The following is a 22,292-nucleotide window of genomic DNA, read 5'->3' on the forward strand; positions in this document are numbered from 1 at the left end:
CACCCTGAAAGGATATTTGAAGTAAAATTGTGTCCGTTATTTTAGTACAGCTAAGAGCAGCCAAGGGCAAAGGGGCTCATTATCTTTTTCTTTTCTTTTTACCTCAAGGCTGTCCACGTAGAAAGTAATGCTCTCACTTCCAAAATTGAAGTCAATCCAAAACTCCTTTAGTTTGTCATCAGCTGGTTTCTGTAACTTGGAAAGAAAAAGGAAACTTTTCTGCTTGTTTTCAGAAAGAAAGGAAAAACTTAATAACCTGTGGACTTTAGTACATGAAAGCTTAAGCCACATTTGTTCATCTTCAAGGTGTCGTCATAAGATGCTGATGTTTTTGCTGCAACTAACATGGATAGCCCTCTACAAATTGTCAATATCTTGCTTAATGGTTTAGGCCCGGGAACACAAGAAACAAGCCACATACGTTACAAAGCCATGACTGTCCCCCTCTCCCTTGCACAAGTACTGCTTTGACCACCATGGGGGTCCCAACACCAATTGTCAGTGGTAGTGCTTAAGCCTTCCTTTCTCCATCTCTCCCAAAACATCTCCCCCAAAGGTGGCTTGCAAGAGAAACGAGGCCGCTTAGCCTTTGCTGCACATGGACAGCTACATTGTAAAATGCAGGTTTTCCCAAGTTGGCCAGCTTTAATATAGTTAAAGAGTTAGCTGCCTAGAATAAAAAAGGCACTGACAATTCAGCAAGTAGTTTTTTCTGATTTCAAGCAGGATCAAGCACTCTTTTCTTGTGGTCTTTTGTGAGACAGAAGGGAGAGCCTCATGTACATTTTAGGTCCCTGGAAAAATGAGAAGTCTAAAAACACTTGGGGAGCCTCTAAGAGGACAGGGAGCTTTTAGTTTCAGAAGTCTGCCCTCCCACTTGTAGACAGCAACCAAGACAACGATGGAGGTGGCAGGCTGCTCCCCACCACCTCCCTCTCATGTATTTACACTGCTCAGATGCAGAATACCTGAAGAAGGCCATAGGAGCCCTATTAAGCATAATCGAGCTTAATGCAATATCACAGCGATTTTTAAGCATTACCATGTTCGTATCAGCAGCAGCAGCTTTGCATGGAACTGAGTAAACCCTGCAAAAGAACAAATTCGCCACTAGGATATTGGTCTCAAATACAGTCTGCTCCGACCCCTGCTTCCCCCATCTCATAGCTATGGAAATAGCTCGTCTCCCTCCAAACTTTCTCTTTCTCTACTTTCTCCCCTCTCCCTCCCCACCTCGCCCCCCACCCCACATTATCTACAACAAAAAATGTCTCAAAATGACTGTCACTGATTTGTATGAAGGATGCTTAAAACAGAGACACCGAATGTACTTTTGTTACTTATGAAAAATCTTTCAATAATAATAATAAATGCCTTTCACAACATTTTTATTTAAAGCAGACAATGCTAAGTACAGCCCAAACAGGTAGAAAATGCCCCACAAGCAGTGCTGGCAAGCCTGAGCATGGAAATGGATGAGTACAAACATGTCCGAGATGTGTAACCGTATGCATGCCAGGGGGTAGTCAGTTTGGTGTCCTACAAAAATGTTACTGGACTAAGATTGCTACCACCCCTGACCACTAGGCATGCTGGCTGGGGCTGATGGGACCTGAAATATAACAATATACAGTGGTACCTCTGGTTAAGAACTTAATTCGTTCCGGAGGTCCGTTCTTAATCTGAAACTGTTCTTAACCTGAGGTACCACTTTAGCTAATGGGGCCTCCCGCTGCCGCCGCGCCATTTCTGTTCTCATCACTTCCAGGTTAGCGGAGTCTGTAACCTGAAGTGTTTGTAACCCGAAGCGTTTGTAACCCGAGGTACCACTGTATGGAGGGTGACCCGTTCACTCCCTGTGATCTACGTGCCCATGCTGTTCTCTCACAGCATCAGAAGCCGCTTAATGTACAACTGCAGTGGCAGGCCTCCAAGTTAGCAATGACCTACAGCAAGACTGAACATGAGAGGTGGTGATTGAGCCTAAGCTAGCCCATCTGTTTGGAGAACTTCAAGGCAGGTCAGCACCAGCTCACATCAACACCATCTGCCATGGCAAACAACGTGGGCCCGCATCTCTTCCCATGCCCCATCAGCAATTCACACTTCATTAAGTAAGGTCCTTTCCTTTCCACACTACTACCAAGGCAATCATATCAGCGTATCAAGTGAAAGAGGTTGCCAATATGGATACTTCCTGAGCCAGCGTCGCACTGGGGGACAACACTGGCATGGGAAGCAGACATGCACACATGACTTCCAGCTTCTGACGTGGCCACATAGCCCTTTCCATGCCTCTGGGAAAACACCCAGCAGATTTCAACAACAAGGGAATCATAAACCATCTCCCATCTCCTCTGAAAGAAAGTTTGCCCTTTCAAGCTGTTTAGAAGCTTGAGGAAAGGGAGACTTATATGTTGGGAAGCAGACAGAACTCAAAAGTAAATTTATTTCACATCCATGGCCTTAGCCTACCGTCAAATTTCAGAAATCATTCCAAGCATGTCAAATGCGCTACTTAATGTGAAAATGCCGTTCAATAGCCTGAATATTCATCGTTGTTTTTTAAGTTGCTTAGAGCGTGGTGCTGATAACGCCAAGGTTGTAGGTTCGATCCCTGTATGGGAGGGATGCATATTCCAGCATTGCAGGGAGTTGGACTAGATCAGCCTTTCTCAACCTGTGGGTCCCCAGATGTTCTTGAACTACAACTCCCATCACCCCTAGCTAGCAAGGCCAGAGCTCAGGAATGATGGGAGTTGTAGTTCAACAACATCTGGGGACCCACAGGTTGAGAACTGCTGGACTAGATGATCCTCAGGCTCCCTTCCATCTCTGCAATTCTATGATTCTAAGTATTAAGACCTTACTATCCAAAATGCCCAATACTGAAACCATGAAATAATATATCTACATAATTAGCTAAACCCCATGATTGGCAGGGCCAGCTTCAAAGATGACTTCCCCCACTAAGCTGACCCAATATTTGTACATGACTAAGCCCTGTACTTTTGGGCTCAACTGGATAAGCCTTCCACAGGAAAATTCCACCCCAATGTCTCCTCCATGTGTGCATGAGCGAGATCAACCGAAAAACTCACCATCCAGATTGTCTCCCATTTAAGTATCAAGGTGACAGCATGCTGATTCTTAGCTTTGTAACTTTTGAAGCTTTTAAGACCAACTCTGCAAACTACCATCCATTCTGAAGCTGAATTTGTATCTTGACATGATCTGTACTGCTACATCTTTCTACCTCCATGCTTTCAGTGCTCAAGACTGGTGTAGTTCTGCAACATAACTTCACACGCCTAGACACTGGAGTTTATGCCTTACTGGCCTGAACGGGAGAACTTGGACTCCTCGTAAGCTTGCCTCAGCAGCACCTCAGAAGGGATGTGCCTACATTGGGTGGGGAGGAAAGAGCCTGGGGTGCCCAGTTACTTCTGTCGATAAGCCCAGAAATAGAGCCAGTAAACAAAACCTGCAAAAGCCTGTGATAAATGGGTGCTCAAACTCTCTCAGGTGAGCATGTTCGTGGCAAGTCCTTACCTTCTTTTATCTCCAAGTCTTTCATTCAATTTGTTAAGAAATAACCTGGAATCCTTCAAGGGGGGGGGGGGAGCAAAGCAGAATGTGACAATCATTTTCAAAAATTGTTCCAACGCCAATTCCATTTTTTAAAAAAATAAACATTGCATGCTCTTCCCAGTGGCACATAAGCCACCGTACAAATGCAAAATGCATTCAGAAGGCCTGAGTATCACAAATCAATCAGCTTCAGAGTTGTTTTAAAGACAACCAGCGATGCTTGATTTTCTTCACTGAGAATGCACCGTTAGCAGATGACATCCATTAATTCAGTGAAAAGGGAGAGAAACCAGTTTGCTATACTCTTTCACAAAAAATTGCGCTGTTGCTATACATTTGAAGATTAGCAAAAACAAGAAGCCGAAAGAACAAAAACCCTTACTGTCTCAAAATCTCTTTCTTTGATTTCTCTAAAAGCCTTAGCAAGGTATTGATCTTCAAACCAGTTGTGAACAAGATCGTCTCTCAGCTTTTTCAACATTATCCTGAACAGGGCTTCCACAATAGCAATCTGGATATCATAGTCTGCACAAAGAAAAGAGTTCTTGAAAACAATATATTCAGCATCCCATATGCAAAGTATCTTACCAAGTGATGAAAAACTTCCTTCCATCCTTCCTTGCGCTACAAGTTTAGATCAAGAACTATTCCGCTTTATATTCAGCCTTTGCCCGAGTCCATTATTCCAGTATTTTAAAATGCAGCTTGTTTTCCCTCCTGGGAAGTTTGATGCTATTGCTACACTATTTATCTTGCTAAAGGAAAATGTGATTTATTACTACAGTCTTATGACTTTTGCATTTCCGAGAATAGTCATGTGCAACCATTACAGGTTCATTGGCTACGACTCAACAAAGGTTTGCCACTTTTGTCCCATAAAAAAACATGGGAATTAGAACTAGCGCCACTAATGCACCTAATTTAATTCTACTGCTAGGTAAGAGATCTCACCTTTCCAAAGAACCTATTGCTTAAAATGTTACTCATATCAAAATACTTGTTTGCACATAGCATTTCTGAATAGGAGCTGCTTCAGATTAATTCTTGTTCTTTAGAGACAGCAGTTAAACCCATGCCTAGTCGGTATTCCCTTAACACAATACAGGAATAAGAAGAAGAATGGGGTGTATCAGATATTAGAGCAACTAGTGAGGGCAGGGAAGCTACAACAATCTCACCCTAGCATTCCCTGGAACTAATCAGGCCGACCAAGTCTTTGCATTTGGCCCATGAACTGTTTTTGCCCACCTGTTTTTGCTCACCTGGCATCATCTACGCCATTAGATGTGAGGCAGGTAAAAGTGCTTTGTAAGTCCTGATCATCTGAGTGGGCAAAAACTGGTAACAACATTTCACTGGGACATCAGGTGACATGTGGGTGGCTTCACTCAATTCTTAAGGTAAAGGTAAGGGGACACCACCATTAGGTCCAGTCGTGGCCGACTCTAGGGTTGCGGTGCTCATCTCGCTTTATTGGCCGAGGGAGCTGGTGTACAGCTTCCGGGTCATGTGGCCAGCATGACTAAGCTGCTTCTGGCGAACCAGAGCAGGGCACAGAAACACCGTTTACCATCCCGCTGGAGCGGGACCTATTTATCTACTTGCACTTTGATGTGCTTTCGAACTGCTAGGTGGGCAGGAACTGGGACCGAGCAATGGGAGCTCACCCTGTCGCAGGGATTCGAACCGCCGACCTTCTGATCGGCAAGTCCTAGGCTCTGTGGTTTAACCCACAGCGCCACCTGCGTCCCACTCAATTCTTAGGCAGCAGCTTAGTTTTACAGCTAACATCAGTTGAAAAGCACCACTCTACACAGGAGTTTCCGTATTCTTGGATTTTAGCATCAGATGTCTAAGGCCTCGTCGAAACAGGTACCCAGCCCCAACCAAGATGCTAAGTTTTTCTTACCACCGACATCCAGAATTGCTTTTGCAAGTTGTTTCCTGAAACGACATAACCCATTAATGAGCTTTAAGCCTGAGAGAGAGAGACAATTGGGGATTAAATATTTAGACATAAGGTATGAACATAGAATCATAGAATCATAGAGTTGGAAGAGACCACAAGGGCCATCGAGTCCAACCCCCTGCCAAGCAGGAAACACCATCAGAGCACTCCTGACATATGGTTGTCAAGCCTCTGCTTAAAGACCTCCAAAGAAGGAGACTCCACCACACTCCTTGGCAGCAAATTCCACTGTCGAACAGCTCTTACTGTCAGGAAGTTCTTCCTAATGTTTAGGTGGAATCTTCTTTCTTGTCGTTTGGATCAGTCAAAACCAAGAAACCAAACATGCATAAAAGGAGTGGACTGAAAGTGAACTTTTGCCCAGACTGTCCAATTTAATCTTTTCAAAGCAACGTGGCAGTTTAGGGCCACAGCAACCAAATGCCTTTCTCCCTAATATTCAAATGCACCATTCATAAAAGGAAGTTATTCACTTGAACAGTCATACGGATCTTCAACTACAGGCACAGTGCTGCGGTATACAAAAACTGAAACTGTCTCCATATGTTTCCCAGTAACACTGTGAAAACTGGACTAGATGGGCCATAGGCCTGGTCCAATAGACTAGTCTTATGTTCTTAGGTAGCCAGTGGTGGGTTTGGTCTAGTTGAGTCAGGGATAATGGGAGTTGTAGTCCAAAAACAGCTGCAGGACCACATAGGCTAGCCACACTGCACAAATGCAAGACATTATTGGATGCAAATGTCTCATTTACTTCAGCAAAAATTCAAACTTTCTCTTAAGTAGATATAATAAGAAATTCTGGGAAAGAAGAGGGGAAAGATTCCTTCCTAGCACCTAACAGAGCACAGAAGACACACAAGGATCAAGTCCACATGTGACAAAGATGCTTACATAAGCAGACACATCTCTTCAGACCCGGCAAACTTCTTTTTCTCCTCTTTTCCAATGTTATCCAGCAGAGTGTTTAAGGTTCTCAAAGCCTTTGATGCAGGAAGTGTAAGAAATATAGAAAGACAAGAATAAGTAACTAATGACTTTGACTTACTTCCTAGAAATCATTTCACATATTCCTTGTTTGAAACTGACCTCCTGCCGAAGGAAACAGCTCACATGAGAATCAGCAGCTAGATGTCCTAAATATGGTATGAAAGACTCCAGCAACTGCTTTTTCCCTATAACAGAAAAGTTGGGAGAGAAACACACATTTGTTACCAGTTAGGCAGCAAGACCTCTAAGTTTCAAAGCAGTGCCACAGTCTCTCTTATTGGAATACTGTAGCAATCTTCCCAAATCAGTGCTACCTGCTTTTTGTAATATTGTACAGTGGTACCTCGGGTTACATACACTTCAGGTTACATACGCTTCAGGTTACAGACTCTGCTAACCCAGAAATAGTACCTTGGGTTAAGAACTTTGCTTCAGGATAAGAACAGAAACCGTGCTCCGGCGGCGCGGCGGCAGCAAGAGGCCCCATTAGCTAAAGTGGTGCTTCGGGTTAAGAACAGTTTCAGGTTAAGAACGGACCTCCGGAACGAATTAAGTACTTAACCCGAGGTACCACTGTACAAGAGGTTTGCTTTTTGCTCCCTCATTGTAGAAGTTTAAATACCTACTGCATTTTTACTAGAGCTGTACACAGATTAGATCATTTTTAGACGATCAATAATTTGCTTTTAGTCAATTAAATATATTTGAGCATTACTGAAGTGTGTGTGACTTTCTCAATACGGAAGACAACAGAAGGAAAATCCATTTCTAGTGTGTCCCCCATTCCAATTCCTTAGTACAGCAAAGCATCAGAAACAAAACATCAAAAACACACAACAGTATCCTAATCTCTCAGTCTGATTAACTGGAGGGGACCCACTAGAATGATCTAAACAGTGGTTTCCTACTGGTGGTCCGCAGACACCAGGGGGTCCGTGGCACCATTCACATAACAAAAACTACCATAGAGATATCAAAATTTTCCAAATTAGGGGGTCCATGGCTTTTGAAAAACAGGGGCTCCTCAGTACTTAGCTAATTGGGAACCACTGATCCAAAGTATTAATTGGTTGTCTAATTCAGTCTAAATAAACCTGGCAGCCTCATTTCTTTTGTTTACTCCTATTCTCCACAAGGACTCAAAACAATTTAGAAAGAAAGCTCAACAAAAACATTGCATGTTTATACAGTAGTAAATCTCAATGTGTTCCATTGGATTTACTCCTGGAGAGGTATGCATAGTATTGTAGTCACAAATCATATGCATTGAACAGTCATAAATTCTCTCTACTTCAAACCGCCATTTCTTTAAAAATGTAATTTTTGTATTTGTCTTTTGTCATGTTGCCTTGGGACTGCTCTGATAATAAGTCATAATCAGATACTTAAAGGTATTTAGCGACTGACCTTCAACGTTGGTTTTGCCAATAATCTGAAAACAAGATGTCGTGGGGATGGGAAGAGAAACAGAATGGATATAACTCAAAGTTAATACCTTATTGGCATGCATCAAAATGTAGCACATTCAAAATACTGCCCAGTTTATAAAACTTACATACCAGTACTAATATATCACAGCATTGTAAAGTGTGCTTAACCGTAATACCGGCCAGGTTCAAACAGAACAAGTTTCTGCTCCTCAACACTGAGTTTTATTTCAAATTTAGACTCGTCCTGAATTATTATCATTGTCATTCATGCAATGCATTTCAACCATGTACAGATTTTCACATGCATTTTCTACATTCCCATTTTTCCATGCAGGTTTTGTAAAAATGCTGCGTAGTACGATGACAAGTTAGGGCCAACTGCTATCTACTTTGAACAACATAGCTTCCAGCAAAAATTGCATGGTTGGGTCTTCACAGGAAAATCTGAAGCAGCATCCCACATTTATCCCACAGATGTCATGGATGCTGGCCGCACTAGCATTGCCACCCGGTGGCGCTGGCATGGGTACTTGCTACAATGCAGATGAACCATATGGGAAGTGAACATAATGTTCCTGCAGGCACATGGGGCACTGAAAGCCCAGAAGCAACTTCCATTGTCCAGTTTGTCACTGGGAGCATTTATCAAAATCAGCCTTAGCTTGGACAACCACACCCTCCAACATTTCTCCAATAAAGAAAGGGACATCGTATTCAATAATAATAATAATAATAATAATAATAATAATAATAATAATAATTATACCCCGCACATCCGATGGGGTTACCCCAGCCACTCTGGGCAACTTCCAACATATATAGAAACATAATTAAACATTTTTTATAAAGTCCCTATACATACAGATGCCTTCTAAAGGTTGTATAGTTATCTCTTTGGCTCGGGGGTGTGTGTGACAAAACTCCGTACCCTCCAACATTTCTCTGATTAAAATAAGGACATCTTAAGGAAAAGTGGGACAATCTGGGACTAAATCAGAAACTGCTACGGCTTCTGTAAATCCAGGACTGTCCCTGGAAAACAGGAACACTTGGAGGGTCTGCACAACATCCACATGCATCTTTGCATATTAACAGGCTCACAGGATGGCTTTCCACATTACCATGATGTCCTAGTATTGCACAAAGCTGCATCCATGCAGTCCATTATAAACATACAAGGAAAGCATTAGCTTACCACTAGCTGGGGAACTTGTTCCTCCAGACGTTGTTGGACTACAGCTCCCACCATCCCTGACCTTTGGCCATGCTGGCTGGGACTCATGGGAGTTGGAGTCTGAAATTCCGGCAGGCCACAGGCTCCCCCATCCCTACGTCCATGTGGGAAAAGGTCAGGTCCAAAAAGCACTTTTTCAAAATAAAGGTCACAAATGGGCATGGCTACAGGGAAAAGGGAGATTTGTGGGGTTCATAACCAGCCGCCTCATGGCGCACAAATATGGTTGCCAAAAGACCGCAACACAGCACATTTGTCTCTGTGCACTTACCAAGGCAGTATCGAAGAAGTCTTCAACAAGGTGGACCAAGAATGTACTTTCACTTGGTTCTATCAGGCTCAGAAATTCTCTGGTTCTTTCAAACCAAATGACCATGTAAAACAAACAAGATGCAAAGTCAAAGGAATGTCTCAAAGCTAGTTTTCTACTTACAGAAATGCAGCTAGGAGAAAGAAGACAATTATACAGCTATGGGGACCCACGAGTGTTTTCATTATACAGGGAGGGATGAAGAGCAAGATAAAAGCTGCCCATGGATATTGCCTGCCTGTCTTATGGAGGTTATTCCCAATTTATGAAACCAATTTCTTCTTTCAATGAAATAACACAAATCTTCACAGAACCATGCCTAGCTGCATAAAACAAAAAAGGAAGGTTGTTATCCTTGTCCACAAGTAACAAAATGAGGTCAAACAAACTGACTGCAAAAAAATTAAATGGTTTGGGGGTGCGCGGGGGGGAGGGGGAGGGGAGATAATCAATCCACAATGGAAAGGAGGGCTTTTTAGAAGTTTGGTTTGGTCAGCTCTGGGCTAAGATCACCAGTTCTTAAAACAAGGAAATTTCTGTTTCATGGAGCATTAGTATGGTTTATACACAGCATAGCACTTAAACAACCATTCACGCATAGGGTTACTTATCTTTGCTATCAATCCCTCCTGAAGAAGCAAATTTACACCATCTCGAGGATCACTTCTACAATACTGCTGAATGCACTTCAACAATAGGGATACATTTGTGAACTCATTTTTGTCCAGTTCCTAGGATGGAGGGAAATCCCGCATTACTGCATAAACAAGCAATTCAATAGACTGAACTTTAAGAGATTAACAGTGCAGTCCTATAAATGTCTACTCAGAAGCGAGCCTCATTGAGTTCAGTGGGGCTTACTCTTCAGAAAGCAGCTACAGAATTGCAGCTGAAACAATGGAGCTTTTTCCTACTTGCCTTTTTTAGAACTTTGTCCAGTTGGTTTAACAGTTGTTTGCTGTACTTCTGAGGATAAATATCATTCCCTTGGATTATTTCTTTTATTTTCTGAAATCCTTTTCCCTTGAAGGCATCGCTCAGTAATGACTCTAGCTAGAATAAAACATGCAGAAACAACTTTTGGAAAAAATTGTAGCCTCTCAATTATGGACAGATTACGGTAGCTTTCCCACCATTGGTCTATCCACTTCCTGGTCCATACCAACTTTGAAAACAGAGTGAGAAATTCAACATAGCGCTATGGAAATGGCTCCATCAGCACAAGCTTTTTAGCTTGCTCACCACACTTCTCCCTACACTCTTCTCTGGTGCTTCTCCTGAAACACACACAAGCCAATTTGGAAGAGTTGGGGGGGGGGGAGGACAATGGTGGAAGTCTTGTGTGAGCTTCTTTGAGTGGGGCTCATTTGGCCCTCAATATGCTGAAAAGATGAGTGTCTCTAAAACAAAGACATCTGATTTTAAGCTGACTGAACAATGTTGTGCACATGGTGATATTTACATAGTATTCAGATCTGTCCGGCATGTCACCATCATCATTTTCTCTACTCTCTTCTTCCTATACGTGAGGGGGACACACACACATAATCATTTCAAACATACAAATTTTGATTAGAAATATCTCCCCAGAGCTCAAATTGTGGGCAGAAATGGCAGGGGGGCCCTTAATGGAGGCTCACTTGCCCAGCTGCTCATCCTCACCAATTTTGCCCACTAGGCCCCCACCCCAAGAGCATTAGGAAAGGTAGAGGTGATGGCCCTCTCCGCAATGCCTCCCCACCCACCTCGGTAATTCCAGTACTTATGTCGATCACTGCAAAAAAGACTGGAGATGTCCTCAAGAAAGAGCATCAGTGAACTTCTGCCAGAATTGTTTTTAAGTAAACACAAGAAAAGCATCAATGGAAAGCCCAGAAACAGGAGCAGAGCACAGGGGCTCTCTCCCCTCCTGTGATTTCCAGCAGCTGGTGTTCAGAAGCAGCTCCTCCTCCTGCAGGGTATTTCATCTGCTGTAAGCCACTCCTGGTAGTATTTGATTAAAAGATGGGGCATAGATTTTCAATGTGTCCCCAGCAGCAAAAAAAAATATATCACCACCCATTTGCAGCAAAGAAAAGTCAGCCAAAATCCCAGGAAAAAAAAGACCTTTGAGGCTCATTGGGTAACCCCCACCTTGAGCGTTTTGCAAGGTGACCCTATGCATCTCCAAGGGGTTAATCTCAGGTCAGCCTAATCAGACGCATGTGTACTTGAGAAGGATCCCCCGTGGGGAGGGCCCATGGGGCACACTCTCCAAACAAAAGCCCACAGCAGGCTTGCCACCACAACTGTCATGAGCACTATGCTGGAGACCCAGTCTTTACACCAGTCAACAGAGCCCCTCCCGCGGGCCTGCAAGCGGCCCACCGACCTGATCCTGCATGGCCGGCTCCAAATCCTCCAGGAAAGAGTGGCGCGCGCGCCAAGCGCGGCCTTAATAAGCGTTCGGGCAGCGTCTGACGCGCGTTCCACGCGCAGCTGATGCTGCCACCTGCGCCCAAGGGCGTGAATTAAGGGTGGCTGAGCGCGCTCGGAGCCCGATCCACTCTCCCCCCCCCCCTTGCGTCGGAGGGGTTACTTTAAGAGGCGATTTCCTGAAAGGAAAGATATGCATCCCTTCCTAGTAGGCATTGATTCCGGGGGGTGCAGGGGGATTTTATTCCCTGCTGCTGCGCATATGTACCTAGGACTGGTTTATCAATTATGCGTTTAGGATGGGGACATTATTTTGTAAGTAGGCAGAACGAGAAGAGATGGAGTTCCGCGCCACGGTTGCAATCCGGTGCGCCTTATAAACCCCGCCGAGAGGAAGTCTTACTTCTGTCCCCGACTTAAAAGGGAGAGGAAGGAAGCGGGATTGCTGAGTCCCGAAAGAGTTGTGCGCCTTTCATTCTGCCTGGATGACAAGCCTACAGAGCTGGATTTAAAGGGTCACTTCGGTGGAGGTGTTGCAAACGCAGAAGGGATTTTGCAGTACGTTTACGCAGACCTACTGGATTTAATGACTTCCTAAGTGAAGGCGTGCCTATATATGATTGAAGCCCAAAGGTTAATATTTTCTGTATCCAAGGCAGATTAAAATCTCCAATCACAAAGGAAAATTGGAATTTCATACTCCCTTGAGGGCACCACTACCAAGAACGCAGTTTATAGGGCAAGTCTAGACTTGTCTGCTCAAAAGGAAGTTCCCTTGTGTTGGAGACCTTAGGATCCTGCCAAAAAATAAGCCTACCGCAACCGGATTTTTCGCCCATTATAGCCATCTTGTGAGCTTTAGGTTTAGCAATCCTATACCCGTTTCCCTTGGAGCAAACTACAGTGACGTATAGGACTGCTCTTTTACATAGCAGCTATAAAGGATGGTAGTCAACTAAGTTTTATGCATGTTCATTAACGAGTCTACTCTGACTCTTGAGTAAAACTTAGTTACCGGCGCATGTAAAACGGTGTTGTGGATGCGTCATGACCAGTTCAACAGGTGCCACTTTAGTTTTGCTTCACAATAACTATGGAGGTTAACATTAAACAAACAATAATCTATGCTTTAAAAAATGTTTAGGAACATCTTTCAGAAAACACGCCTCCAGGGTCATTATTTTATTCATGCTTTAAACAGACAGACAGATGGAAAAGCGGCCAATGAAATAAAAACATACATTCATAAATCAGGTCTAGCATTGATAAATTAATGGTCACAAAAAATTGAAAGAATGTAACGCAAAGCGAGGGAAGTAAAGACAAAGGAAGAACATTGTCAATATGATTCTCGTTCCAGTAATCCGAAAATAAAATAACTGGCATTTTATTGTTTTTATTGGAGAACAAAAATCTATAAAGTTTCGCGTCATATATTGCCAAACGGTCGAGGGGTGGCGATTTCTTTTATTATTGGCCACAACAAAATACAGTAGATCCTAGCAGTTCGTAATTTTAGAACAAACTCTGTCGCAACTATTACGCTGAGTTTATTTAGGATGCTTGTTTCGGGGACAAAAATCAAAAATATATATAAAAAGCAGAATATACCCCGTGATATATTTTACCGTATTAACAGAATGATCCTTTTCCAAGAGGTTTGTGCTAGGCAGAACCAAGTCCGCTGATTGTACGCAGCCGCGTCGTCTGCTTTTGAGAATGCGCGGTAGCGGAATACTGCGCGCGTTTCCCCCCCTCAGAAGTGGATCCCATTTTCTTCATTGGGACTCACTCCTTAGCAAGTGTGTTTAGGGATCGAGACTGCGGCGGAATAAATACGTTTTTAATTTCAGCCCTGCAGGTTTGCTAAAATACCCCAGAAGCTTGTAAAGTTTTTAGGGTATTTTAGCAAAACTGGGGGGCAGAAATTAATAACGCCTACGTTACCTGCCACGTAAGTGTGCATCGGATACGATCGCAGCCAGTGCCCTGCACAATGCTGAGCGTCAAACGCTGACGTTATTTAAAGTGTCTCCTCAAAGGTAAGAACCACTGAGTTCTATGAGATTTACTCCCAGGTAATTGTGTATTGGATCGTCGTTTTACGTGCCAGAGAGCTGGCTTAAATGTCTTCAGGATGGTATCGGCGAATAAAAGGCAAAATCGAAAGTAAAAAAAGAGAAGGCAGGAAAGTATTCAGTGTGCTCAGGAGTCTAGGCTTTTGTAACTTATAGAACACAGCAGAGGTTTGTTTAATTAACTCAAAGATGTGTTACCTGCCTATCGGTTTAAAAACTGTGAACCAACTAACATCATAGGAAAAATGCAAAATCGTTATGAAACAATACTTTTCGCTGTCAGCGTGCGGAAGTGGCTCCCCCCCCCTCTCTCTCCCTGCCTGCCGCCATCGGTGTGATGGAATTTTGTCACATTGCAGAATTAACATTAGAAGATTAAAGAGAGCTTGCCTGGAGTCGTTGCAAAGGATATCAAACAACAACTTTGCAGAGCCTTGCGGTTTTCCACCACTGGATATGAGAGAACCAACATGGTGCGTGGTCTAATTCATGTTCTAATTCAGGCTGCAGTCCTTTCTCCACTTACCTGACTGGGAGTAAATCCCATGGAATTCAATAGGACTTACTTCTAAGCAGACATGGTTCGGATTGCACTTGATCGCTTCCAACTCCAGCTGCCTTCGTTGTAGTTGTTAAGCTCCTTTGTATCTAACCATTTCAGGGACAGTGAATAATAGAATTGTAGAGTTGGAAGGGACCTCAAGGAAGCGACCTCATCTGGGCCAACCCCCTGCAATGCAGGAATCTCACCTAAAGAATCCCAGACAGATGGCCAGCCAACCTCGGTTTAAAAACCTCCAATTAATATTTCCTGTAGTTCAGCTTTTGCTCAACCTGGTGCCTCCAATCACCATCCAAAACATCTGGCGTTCTAGTCCAAAACATCTGGAGGGCGCCAGGTTGGCAAGCCTAAGCACTACTTAGATAACTATACACCCTCTTCGAGTTGAGCGCGCAGCTGAGTTAAAATCCACTCAGCGCTGGAAATCCATTCAGCAGTTCTGAGCCGACGCTGAAGCTCAACGCGGTTTTGTGGAGCGCAATTTGGAAGCTGTTTTTGGCCGAAGAGAGTGCTAAAATGCCGGAATGCGTAATGATAATCATCCTAAATTATAAGTTATTGTAGTAGTTATTGTAGTAGTAGTTACTGAACTGTAGTCAGGCGAACGGACTTCTTCTGAGTAAGCGGATTTCGCATTGCAGCCTCCCATTCAGAGCACACCTTTGCTGCCTTGGGGATCGGCACCCTATTGAGGGGCTTGGTTTTTTTGTTTGTTTGTTTTAATTAATTTTTTGTGCGTGCGGGGCGGAGAATACTGGATTCCTGAGCCTTCAGCTCCGGGGCTGAAGGAGAAGGAGGAGTCGCCCTCCCTCCCCCCACGTGCTTTTCACACCTCGGAGGACAGCTATGTGGGAGGGTGAAGGTCGGGGACAAAAAAGATCCCCTTCGCAGAGTGAGAGCAGATCAGAAGCGGAGCTCGAGAGGGTAAGGGCAACAGCGGGTTCATTTCAGCACCACAAGGGACGGACAGCGGCCAAACGCAAAGGCAAGACGAGGACGCCGCTGTTTAAGGCAGGTTGTGCAACACCCTTGATTCCCTCTCCTGTCCTGTCCTGTCTCGTCTCTCATCCTCACTTTCATCCCTTTCGGTTTGTTCTCTTTTGCCATCACTGTAGAGCAGCCTTTCTCAACCTGTGGGTCCCCATATGTTGTTGGACTACAACTCCCATCACCCCTAGCTAGCAAGGTCAGAGCTCAGGGATGATGGAAGTTGTAGTCCAACAGCATCTGGGGACCCACAGTTTGAGAACCGCTGCGTACAGACATGGGCACCTTACAAAGGGAGGTGCTGGGGTATTTATTTATGTCTGCCTCTCCTCCAAGGAGCCCAGAGCTGCTCACATGATTTCTCCCACCCGCTGCAAATAGCAGTCCTGTGAGGTAGGCCACTCCGATAAATAGAAACTGGCCCAGGGGCATTCAAGTAGCTTCGTGGCTGAGTAGGGATTTGGAGACTGCAGCCCTTTAACTGCCACTCCAGAGCAGCTGCTGAGGACTGTTGGGCCATGGGTGAGAATGGTGAACTGGGAGCAGAAATCATCTATATCAACTCCCACATCAACCATGAACTTGCTGCCTGGCCTTAGGAATTGCATGATTCTCTTAAATTCCCCTCCCCTCCTCTTAGATGGGACATGAGGATCACCTTCCTCCATAAATGCCTGCTCAACCACTTAGAAATGTGGGAATTACAAGGATTTCCATCCTTCAGTTTGGCAGCACCTCCCTGCCCATTGTCCTTAGACAAGCACCTTCTCTACCACTGCTAAACTCTTATTCATTTAAGCAAGCCTACCCAAATGTCTAAATATGATGTGTATTTTAATAGGACATTTTAGTTTGTAGTGGTTTTTTTAACTGCTGGTTTTATTTTGGGGGAAAAGAAGGCTAATTTTAACATCTGCCTTTAATGCACATTTTATATGTTAGGTAAACCGCATAGAGGTTTACCTCTAACAGAATATTATATATATATATAAATTCTGGTAAATAAAAAATAAAGTAAATATAAGGTAATTATGGCCTTCTTTACAGCTTAAGGTTAATCTTTATCTCCAGATTAATCTTTACTTTTTGCTGTATCTTTTTTGTTATATTATTTACCTAGATCCATGGTTAACATGTCAAAGGACTCAGACTACACCTGCTCCTATGGGATGAAGTTAACCTGGGATATCAATGATCCCAAGTTACCACAGGTACAGTTCAAGGAGGGAGGTATAGCTTGAATAATAAAGCCCATAGAGGAGAATTGCATTGTTCATCACCAATAAAGTCACAAGGAAACTGCATTAGCTGCTTGAGCCTGTGACATTTGCACATTTACAAGCCCACAATTATAAATCTAACTGATTTCAATGGAATGTGTAGACTTGCAGCATTAATCTGGGATCTAAGTGTGGAGCTGAACTGGACACGGTTTTGGGAAGTTGCTGTCATGGTGGATCTTCACATGTGCATTTGAGCCGCTGCTTGCATTATTTTGTTAATACATTGTGTGTGTGTGTGTGTGTGTGTGTGTGTGTATGTGTGTGTGTAGAAATGTTAAAGGCCCAGACTGGTTTTCACCTTAATGAGATGCTTTGCTAATATAGCCTCCATCCGTTCCTCTTTCTCTCCTCCCTTTGCCGCTGATGCAGGAGCCCAAGCACTTTGATTCCTTCCAGGAGTGGCCCGACGGCTATTTGCGGTTTATCTACTCCAATGAGGATAAAAACGCACAGCGCCACCTCAGCGGGTGGGCCATGCGCAACACCAATAACCACAACTGCCAGATCCTCAAGAAGTCCTGCCTCGGTGTGGTGGCATGTGCCGGGGACTGTACCCTGTTGGATGGGGCCAAGCTGCAGCTCCGGCCTGCCATATGCGACAAGGCTCGCCAGAAGCAGCAAAGTGAGAGAATTGTGATGGGGGAAGCCACCCAAAAGCTGTTGCATCTTGCTCTGATTTGGGAGCCATAGGGGACCTTTGTGGTGTTTACAGCAGAGAGTTCAGTCAAATGGCATCCTCAGGGAGGTACACCTGGCATCCATGCTGTAACATTATTGATGCCAGGTTAAAGTCTTCTTATTTGCAGAGGCATGTTAGATGGTGGCATTTTTAGCTGGTTGGACGGCTTCATTCCTCTTAATTTTATTGTGCTGGTTTTTGTTATAACATTTCCGCCATTTTAAATTTCTTTGTGTATCGCTTTGGAATCTGTTTTTGGATGAAAGGTGGTTTATGTAAAAAGTCAAGGAAAATCTGTCCAGGAGATTTCAAGCCTCAATACAGCTCCATTAAATATTTTCTCTGTGTTTTTAAAAGTACGGTGGTGCCTTGGAAGTCAAACGGAATCCATACTGGAAGTCCATTCGACTTCCAAAAAGTTCGGAAGCCAAAGCACAGCTTCTGATTGGCTGCAGGAAGCTCCTGCAACCAATCGGAAGCCCTGGAAGCCCTGTTGGATGTCCAGCTTCCCAAAAAAGTTCAAAAACCGGAACACTCACTTCCGGTTTTCGATCGTTCAGGAGCCAAAAAATTTGGCAACTAAGCCGTTGGAGATCCAAGGTACAACTATAAAGTCCCCTTAGAGGATATTGTTTTGGCACTCATGGGATGATGTTTTGAAGTGATCCTGTAACAGCAAACCACTTTCCTAATTAAAAATTACCCTGGAATTTCCATCACTTTCCAAGGAATTTATCTGAGGAATCCAAGGAAGACCCAACAGTAATCTTGAATCTGTGAGTAACAACCAACAGGAGTCAAATATCTGCTTTCAATACCATCCCTAGAAAAACTGCAGGCATAACTGTTTGTTGTGGTGTAACTTTTATTTCTGCATTGTACTTATAGGATCACTTTTGTCTCATGGATGTCAAAAATCATGTTGTAAGCATCCTGCAAATGCCAAAGATATCTGAGCCAGCTCTAGGAGACCTACCTTTCATTCTGGCAACTGAGAGCACTTGCAATTAATAGGGTTTCAAACATCTTTAAACCAAAGTCACCGTTGTTATTATACACCATCCTACTAATGTATTTCTGTGCAAAGTAAATTTACGATCGTGTCATTCCACCCTGCCTGTAGGACTTCCCCTTCTGGGTTGTTGGGGGAAAGTAGGCAATATTGCTGGAGTGGCAAGTGTTGACACACAAACCAATGGAAAGCTCCTGGAATGCTACAGAGGGGAGGAGCTGGTGGTGGGTTCAATTTTGGAGAGTACATAAAATGTGGAAGGCTATCAGATTCATAAATCATTTTATGTTACAAGCAAGATCAGTTCTGAAGAGGTTTGTACTTTAGAGGTTCTAAATTAATAAATCCACCATTTATCAAATCTACTTCAAAAATACAGTACTGTAATTCTGCCTGGAGATTTTAATACAGAATGATTGAATCTGACTTTCCTTCTGTTCATCACTTTAACCAATTATCCCTCTGTCTCACAGAAAAACTTTGTCCAAACTGCAATTCAGCTCTTGAATTAATTCCTTGCCGGGGGCACAGCGGCTACCCAGTAACTAACTTCTGGAGACATGAAGGCAAGGCAATATTTTTCCAGGTAAAATATAAATAGTGCTTTTGGATTTTGAGCAGCTTGTGTGTTTTTTTTACTCTTCAGTGATTTGGAATTTGTGGGTGGAAAATCGATGATCGTATTTCTGCACCACATAGAAGGAATTCGTACTGGAATTGCTTGTGATAATCACCTGTACTCACCCTTTTCATTTTTTGTGTGCTTTTGAATGAAATTAATTATGTTGCACTCACTGAGGGTCTGCAGCAATAGCCTGGCATTGATAAGATGGCAGGCCATGTAACTTTTGGGTCTTTGATATATTGAATATTGACATAATTCCAAAGCCATTGATTTAGAGGTCCAAAAACATGGTGGCCGGAATCCAATTAATTATATGAACAATTTATGCCCCAAGGACTTTGAAGCTAAATTGTTGCCCCAAGGTTTCATGGCAAACTTTTTTGAAATGGAAGGACATTTCAAAGAGTTTGTCATCATATGGCACGATGGGTATGCCTCAACTCTTTGGCATGTCCAAAGCAGCACTCTGGATCCTTTCCTATGTTTGATCCAGCATTCACTATTTATTTCATTTGTTTATTCATTCTCAATATTTATAGACCACTTTTTACCATGAATGGTCTCAAAGCAGTTTACAAATCAATCAATAGAACAATGCACTAATCAAATAATATGGTGTTTAAATCAATAGAAGCCACATAGGCCTAATACAACTTACTTAAAATGCCTGCTGGGATGCAAAGCTCTTCCCCAGGTGCCTGCGGCTCAATGGAGGGGTGCCTGATCTCAGCTCGGTACTACAGAGTTAGGCCTGAATGCACAAGTCCTGGTGAAAATAAGCTGTCCATCTGAGCCAGAGGAGACTACCAACACTCACATTCATCAGTTTCTCTGGTTCGTTTCAATGAGGCTTGCACAACAAAAGTTGTCATCATTTTTTATAAATGATACAAACTTCAATCCACAGACGTTAACAAAACTCCAGATAGATTAAAAAAGCAATTTCTTGTTACAAGGTCAGACTTTTAAATGTTCCTGACCATGGCTTTCAACAGAAGAAAACGACCTTCATACCATATTAAACTGGTTATAAGATCACTCCAAATTAACTAGTTTGTGGATGGGTTGAAATGTCTCTATGCTCATATGTTTCCTGTAACTAAGAACATTCACATGTCCGTATTTCTCCAGGCCAAGGGAATACATGACCACCCTAGACCAGAGAGTAAATCAGAAACAGAGATCCGAAGAAGTGCCCTTAAAAAGCAAACACCACCTTCTCATTCATCTCAGAAAAAAAGGCTTCTGGATTTTCAGGTAACTATAAGGTTGCAGAACAACAGAGAGCTTTGTGGCAACTTAAAGACTAACAAATTTATCCAGGCATAAGTGTTTGCGAGTTGCAGTGCGTGGGGATAGACAGGCAGCTACCCAGCCACTATGTACATCTGCTTCACTCCTCACCTTTGGCAAAGCAGGGAAGTGGTGTGTGTGTGTGTGTGTGTGTGTGTGTGTGTGTGTCCAGCGCTAGCAAGAGCAGCAATATCTGTTGCAAGGGCTGGGGGGTTGTCTAATTTGTAGGGGCGGGGAGCAACGCTAGTGTGGAGGCAGTGATGCAGGAACATCACATAATAATTTATGAAGTAGGAGGTGCAGATAGCCCACTTCAAAATCAGTACAATTTCACTTCAATCCCATCAGTGGGTTGCTGCTGCATACATCCACAGCAAAAGACCTATCTGGAGATGCCCTAGGCTTGAAATAAACCAATAAAATTATCCAACAAATGTTTATGGTGATTCCAAGATGTGTACAGAACATCAGCACTAGATCCAGGTGTTTCTGATGTCAAATAGCCATTTGAAGCCATCTCTGATGCTTCATTTGAAAAACCTGAGCAAAATTAATTTGAACCACAACTGGCAACAACTGAAATAGCCATTTGCCATATTTCATTGGTGCATGCAGCCATTTCTCCTGAAGTCTTTTTATTTTCTCATCAGACAGGAATGTGTTTTGAGAACAGCAGTCACTTTCATTATATTCATCATCTGGGATGTGAAGAAGGATCAGAAAAAATCAACATAATTACAGATACCGGCTTGCCACTCCTAGCTCAGCCTCACCATTTATTTCAAAATATAGAACCTTACAACATTACCTACGATGCAGCCAGCTTTCAAGAGGATGTGTTATCACCGCTTCAGAAGCGTTCGAGCCCCAAAATCTATACATCTAAACCAACTTGTGGCTATGAATGCTCATTTCCTGGTTACATCAGTTCCAGTCTGTATGCATTTCACAAAGATCCAATGGATATTCCAGGGGATGCTGACCATGTTGTGTTGAATGGACTTCAGTACCATGTAAATTCACTAAATGCCCATGAAAAGAACTTTGATGGCACCCATAAACATCATGGACTAAAACAGGCCTTAGCTGAAACTAACTACAGTGATGGATCGAGTCAAGTCAATGTTAACCATCCCCATTACTGTGAAGAATATGCTTGCAGATATAGCAGTCATTCCTCTTTGGAAGGCCCGCCTTTGCAAACTGTTATAACCACAACTACTAAGATGTCCCTTGAAGCCTACAAGCCTCCTGTGAAGTACGATGACAGTTTATATGATCCAAAAGATCTTATGAGTTGTTCCTTGGCAGAAAGCATTTCAGGGAATGTCTGTCGAGAGATAAGCCTTCAAGATGACTGGGGAATGGGCAAACCAAATGAGATTGGTGAGCATTTTCTGACAATTGATAAGGAGGAGCATATAGCATCAGTGAATGAATGCCAGGATAGTACTGATGCAGGAAAAGTTTATACTGGATATGAAGGACAAACATTCCAATTTGAGAATACTGAATACTAAGCCTCAGGTGTGGCAAGATTTGTGCACACACACACACACACACACATAGAGAGAGAGAGAGAGAGAGAGAGAGAAAGAAGATAAGGATTTTTAAAAAAACCAATATATTATAAAATATTTTGTGGGAAATCTGTTGGCTTTGGGAGATCTGATCAACACTGTGGCTCATGTTATTCATTCTAAACATACACATTAAAGTCACAATGTAGAAACCACACAGCAGTTAAGTCATGGCTAGGTTAAAGGGTGATGCAATGTCAGTCATACCAGAGGTCTACTGAAATCTGAAATTGACTTCGTTGGGTATCATCTAA

General features: G+C 43.1%; 2 protein-coding genes across 2 annotated transcripts; one reads left to right on the plus strand and one right to left on the minus strand.

Moving 5' to 3' along the window:
- Positions 1–3,548: 3,548 nt before the first annotated feature.
- Positions 3,549–14,564, minus strand: SYCP2L (synaptonemal complex protein 2 like). Its single transcript, XM_077932625.1, has 11 exons — positions 14,544–14,564; positions 10,987–11,043; positions 10,443–10,577; positions 10,113–10,255; positions 9,486–9,657; positions 7,958–7,982; positions 6,650–6,735; positions 6,455–6,543; positions 5,501–5,535; positions 3,974–4,116; positions 3,549–3,605 (listed from the first exon to the last, which is right to left on the minus strand). The coding sequence occupies exons 1-11, from the start codon at positions 14,562–14,564 to the stop codon at positions 3,549–3,551; spliced, it is 963 nt and encodes a 320-aa protein (XP_077788751.1).
- A 2,135-nt stretch (positions 14,565–16,699) lies between these two features.
- GCM2 (glial cells missing transcription factor 2) lies at positions 16,700–21,997 on the plus strand. Its single transcript, XM_028735828.2, has 5 exons — positions 16,700–16,777; positions 17,219–17,471; positions 19,014–19,126; positions 20,297–20,422; positions 21,109–21,997. The coding sequence occupies exons 1-5, from the start codon at positions 16,700–16,702 to the stop codon at positions 21,976–21,978; spliced, it is 1,440 nt and encodes a 479-aa protein (XP_028591661.2). The 3' UTR covers positions 21,979–21,997.
- Positions 21,998–22,292: the final 295 nt, after the last annotated feature.

The sequence above is a fragment of the Podarcis muralis genome, chromosome 8 (genome assembly GCF_964188315.1).
Source record: "Podarcis muralis chromosome 8, rPodMur119.hap1.1, whole genome shotgun sequence".
Taxonomy (NCBI): Eukaryota; Metazoa; Chordata; class Lepidosauria; order Squamata; family Lacertidae; genus Podarcis; species Podarcis muralis.

Coding starts and splice junctions, on each gene's coding strand:
- SYCP2L (XM_077932625.1), bottom strand. CDS start 14,564: ATGGGATTTACTCCCAGTCAG. Junction 7,983..9,485: donor ACTTCTTCGATACTGCCTTG/GTAAGTGCACAG, acceptor TCTTGTTTTCAG/ATTATTGGCAAAACCAACGT. Junction 5,536..6,454: donor GAAGAGATGTGTCTGCTTAT/GTAAGCATCTTT, acceptor ATGTCGTTTCAG/GAAACAACTTGCAAAAGCAA.
- GCM2 (XM_028735828.2), top strand. CDS start 16,700: ATGTCAAAGGACTCAGACTACACCTGCTCCTATGGGATGAAGTTAACC. Junction 19,127..20,296: donor GCAAGGCAATATTTTTCCAG/GTAAAATATAAA, acceptor GTATTTCTCCAG/GCCAAGGGAATACATGACCA. Junction 20,423..21,108: donor AAAGGCTTCTGGATTTTCAG/GTAACTATAAGG, acceptor TTTTCTCATCAG/ACAGGAATGTGTTTTGAGAA.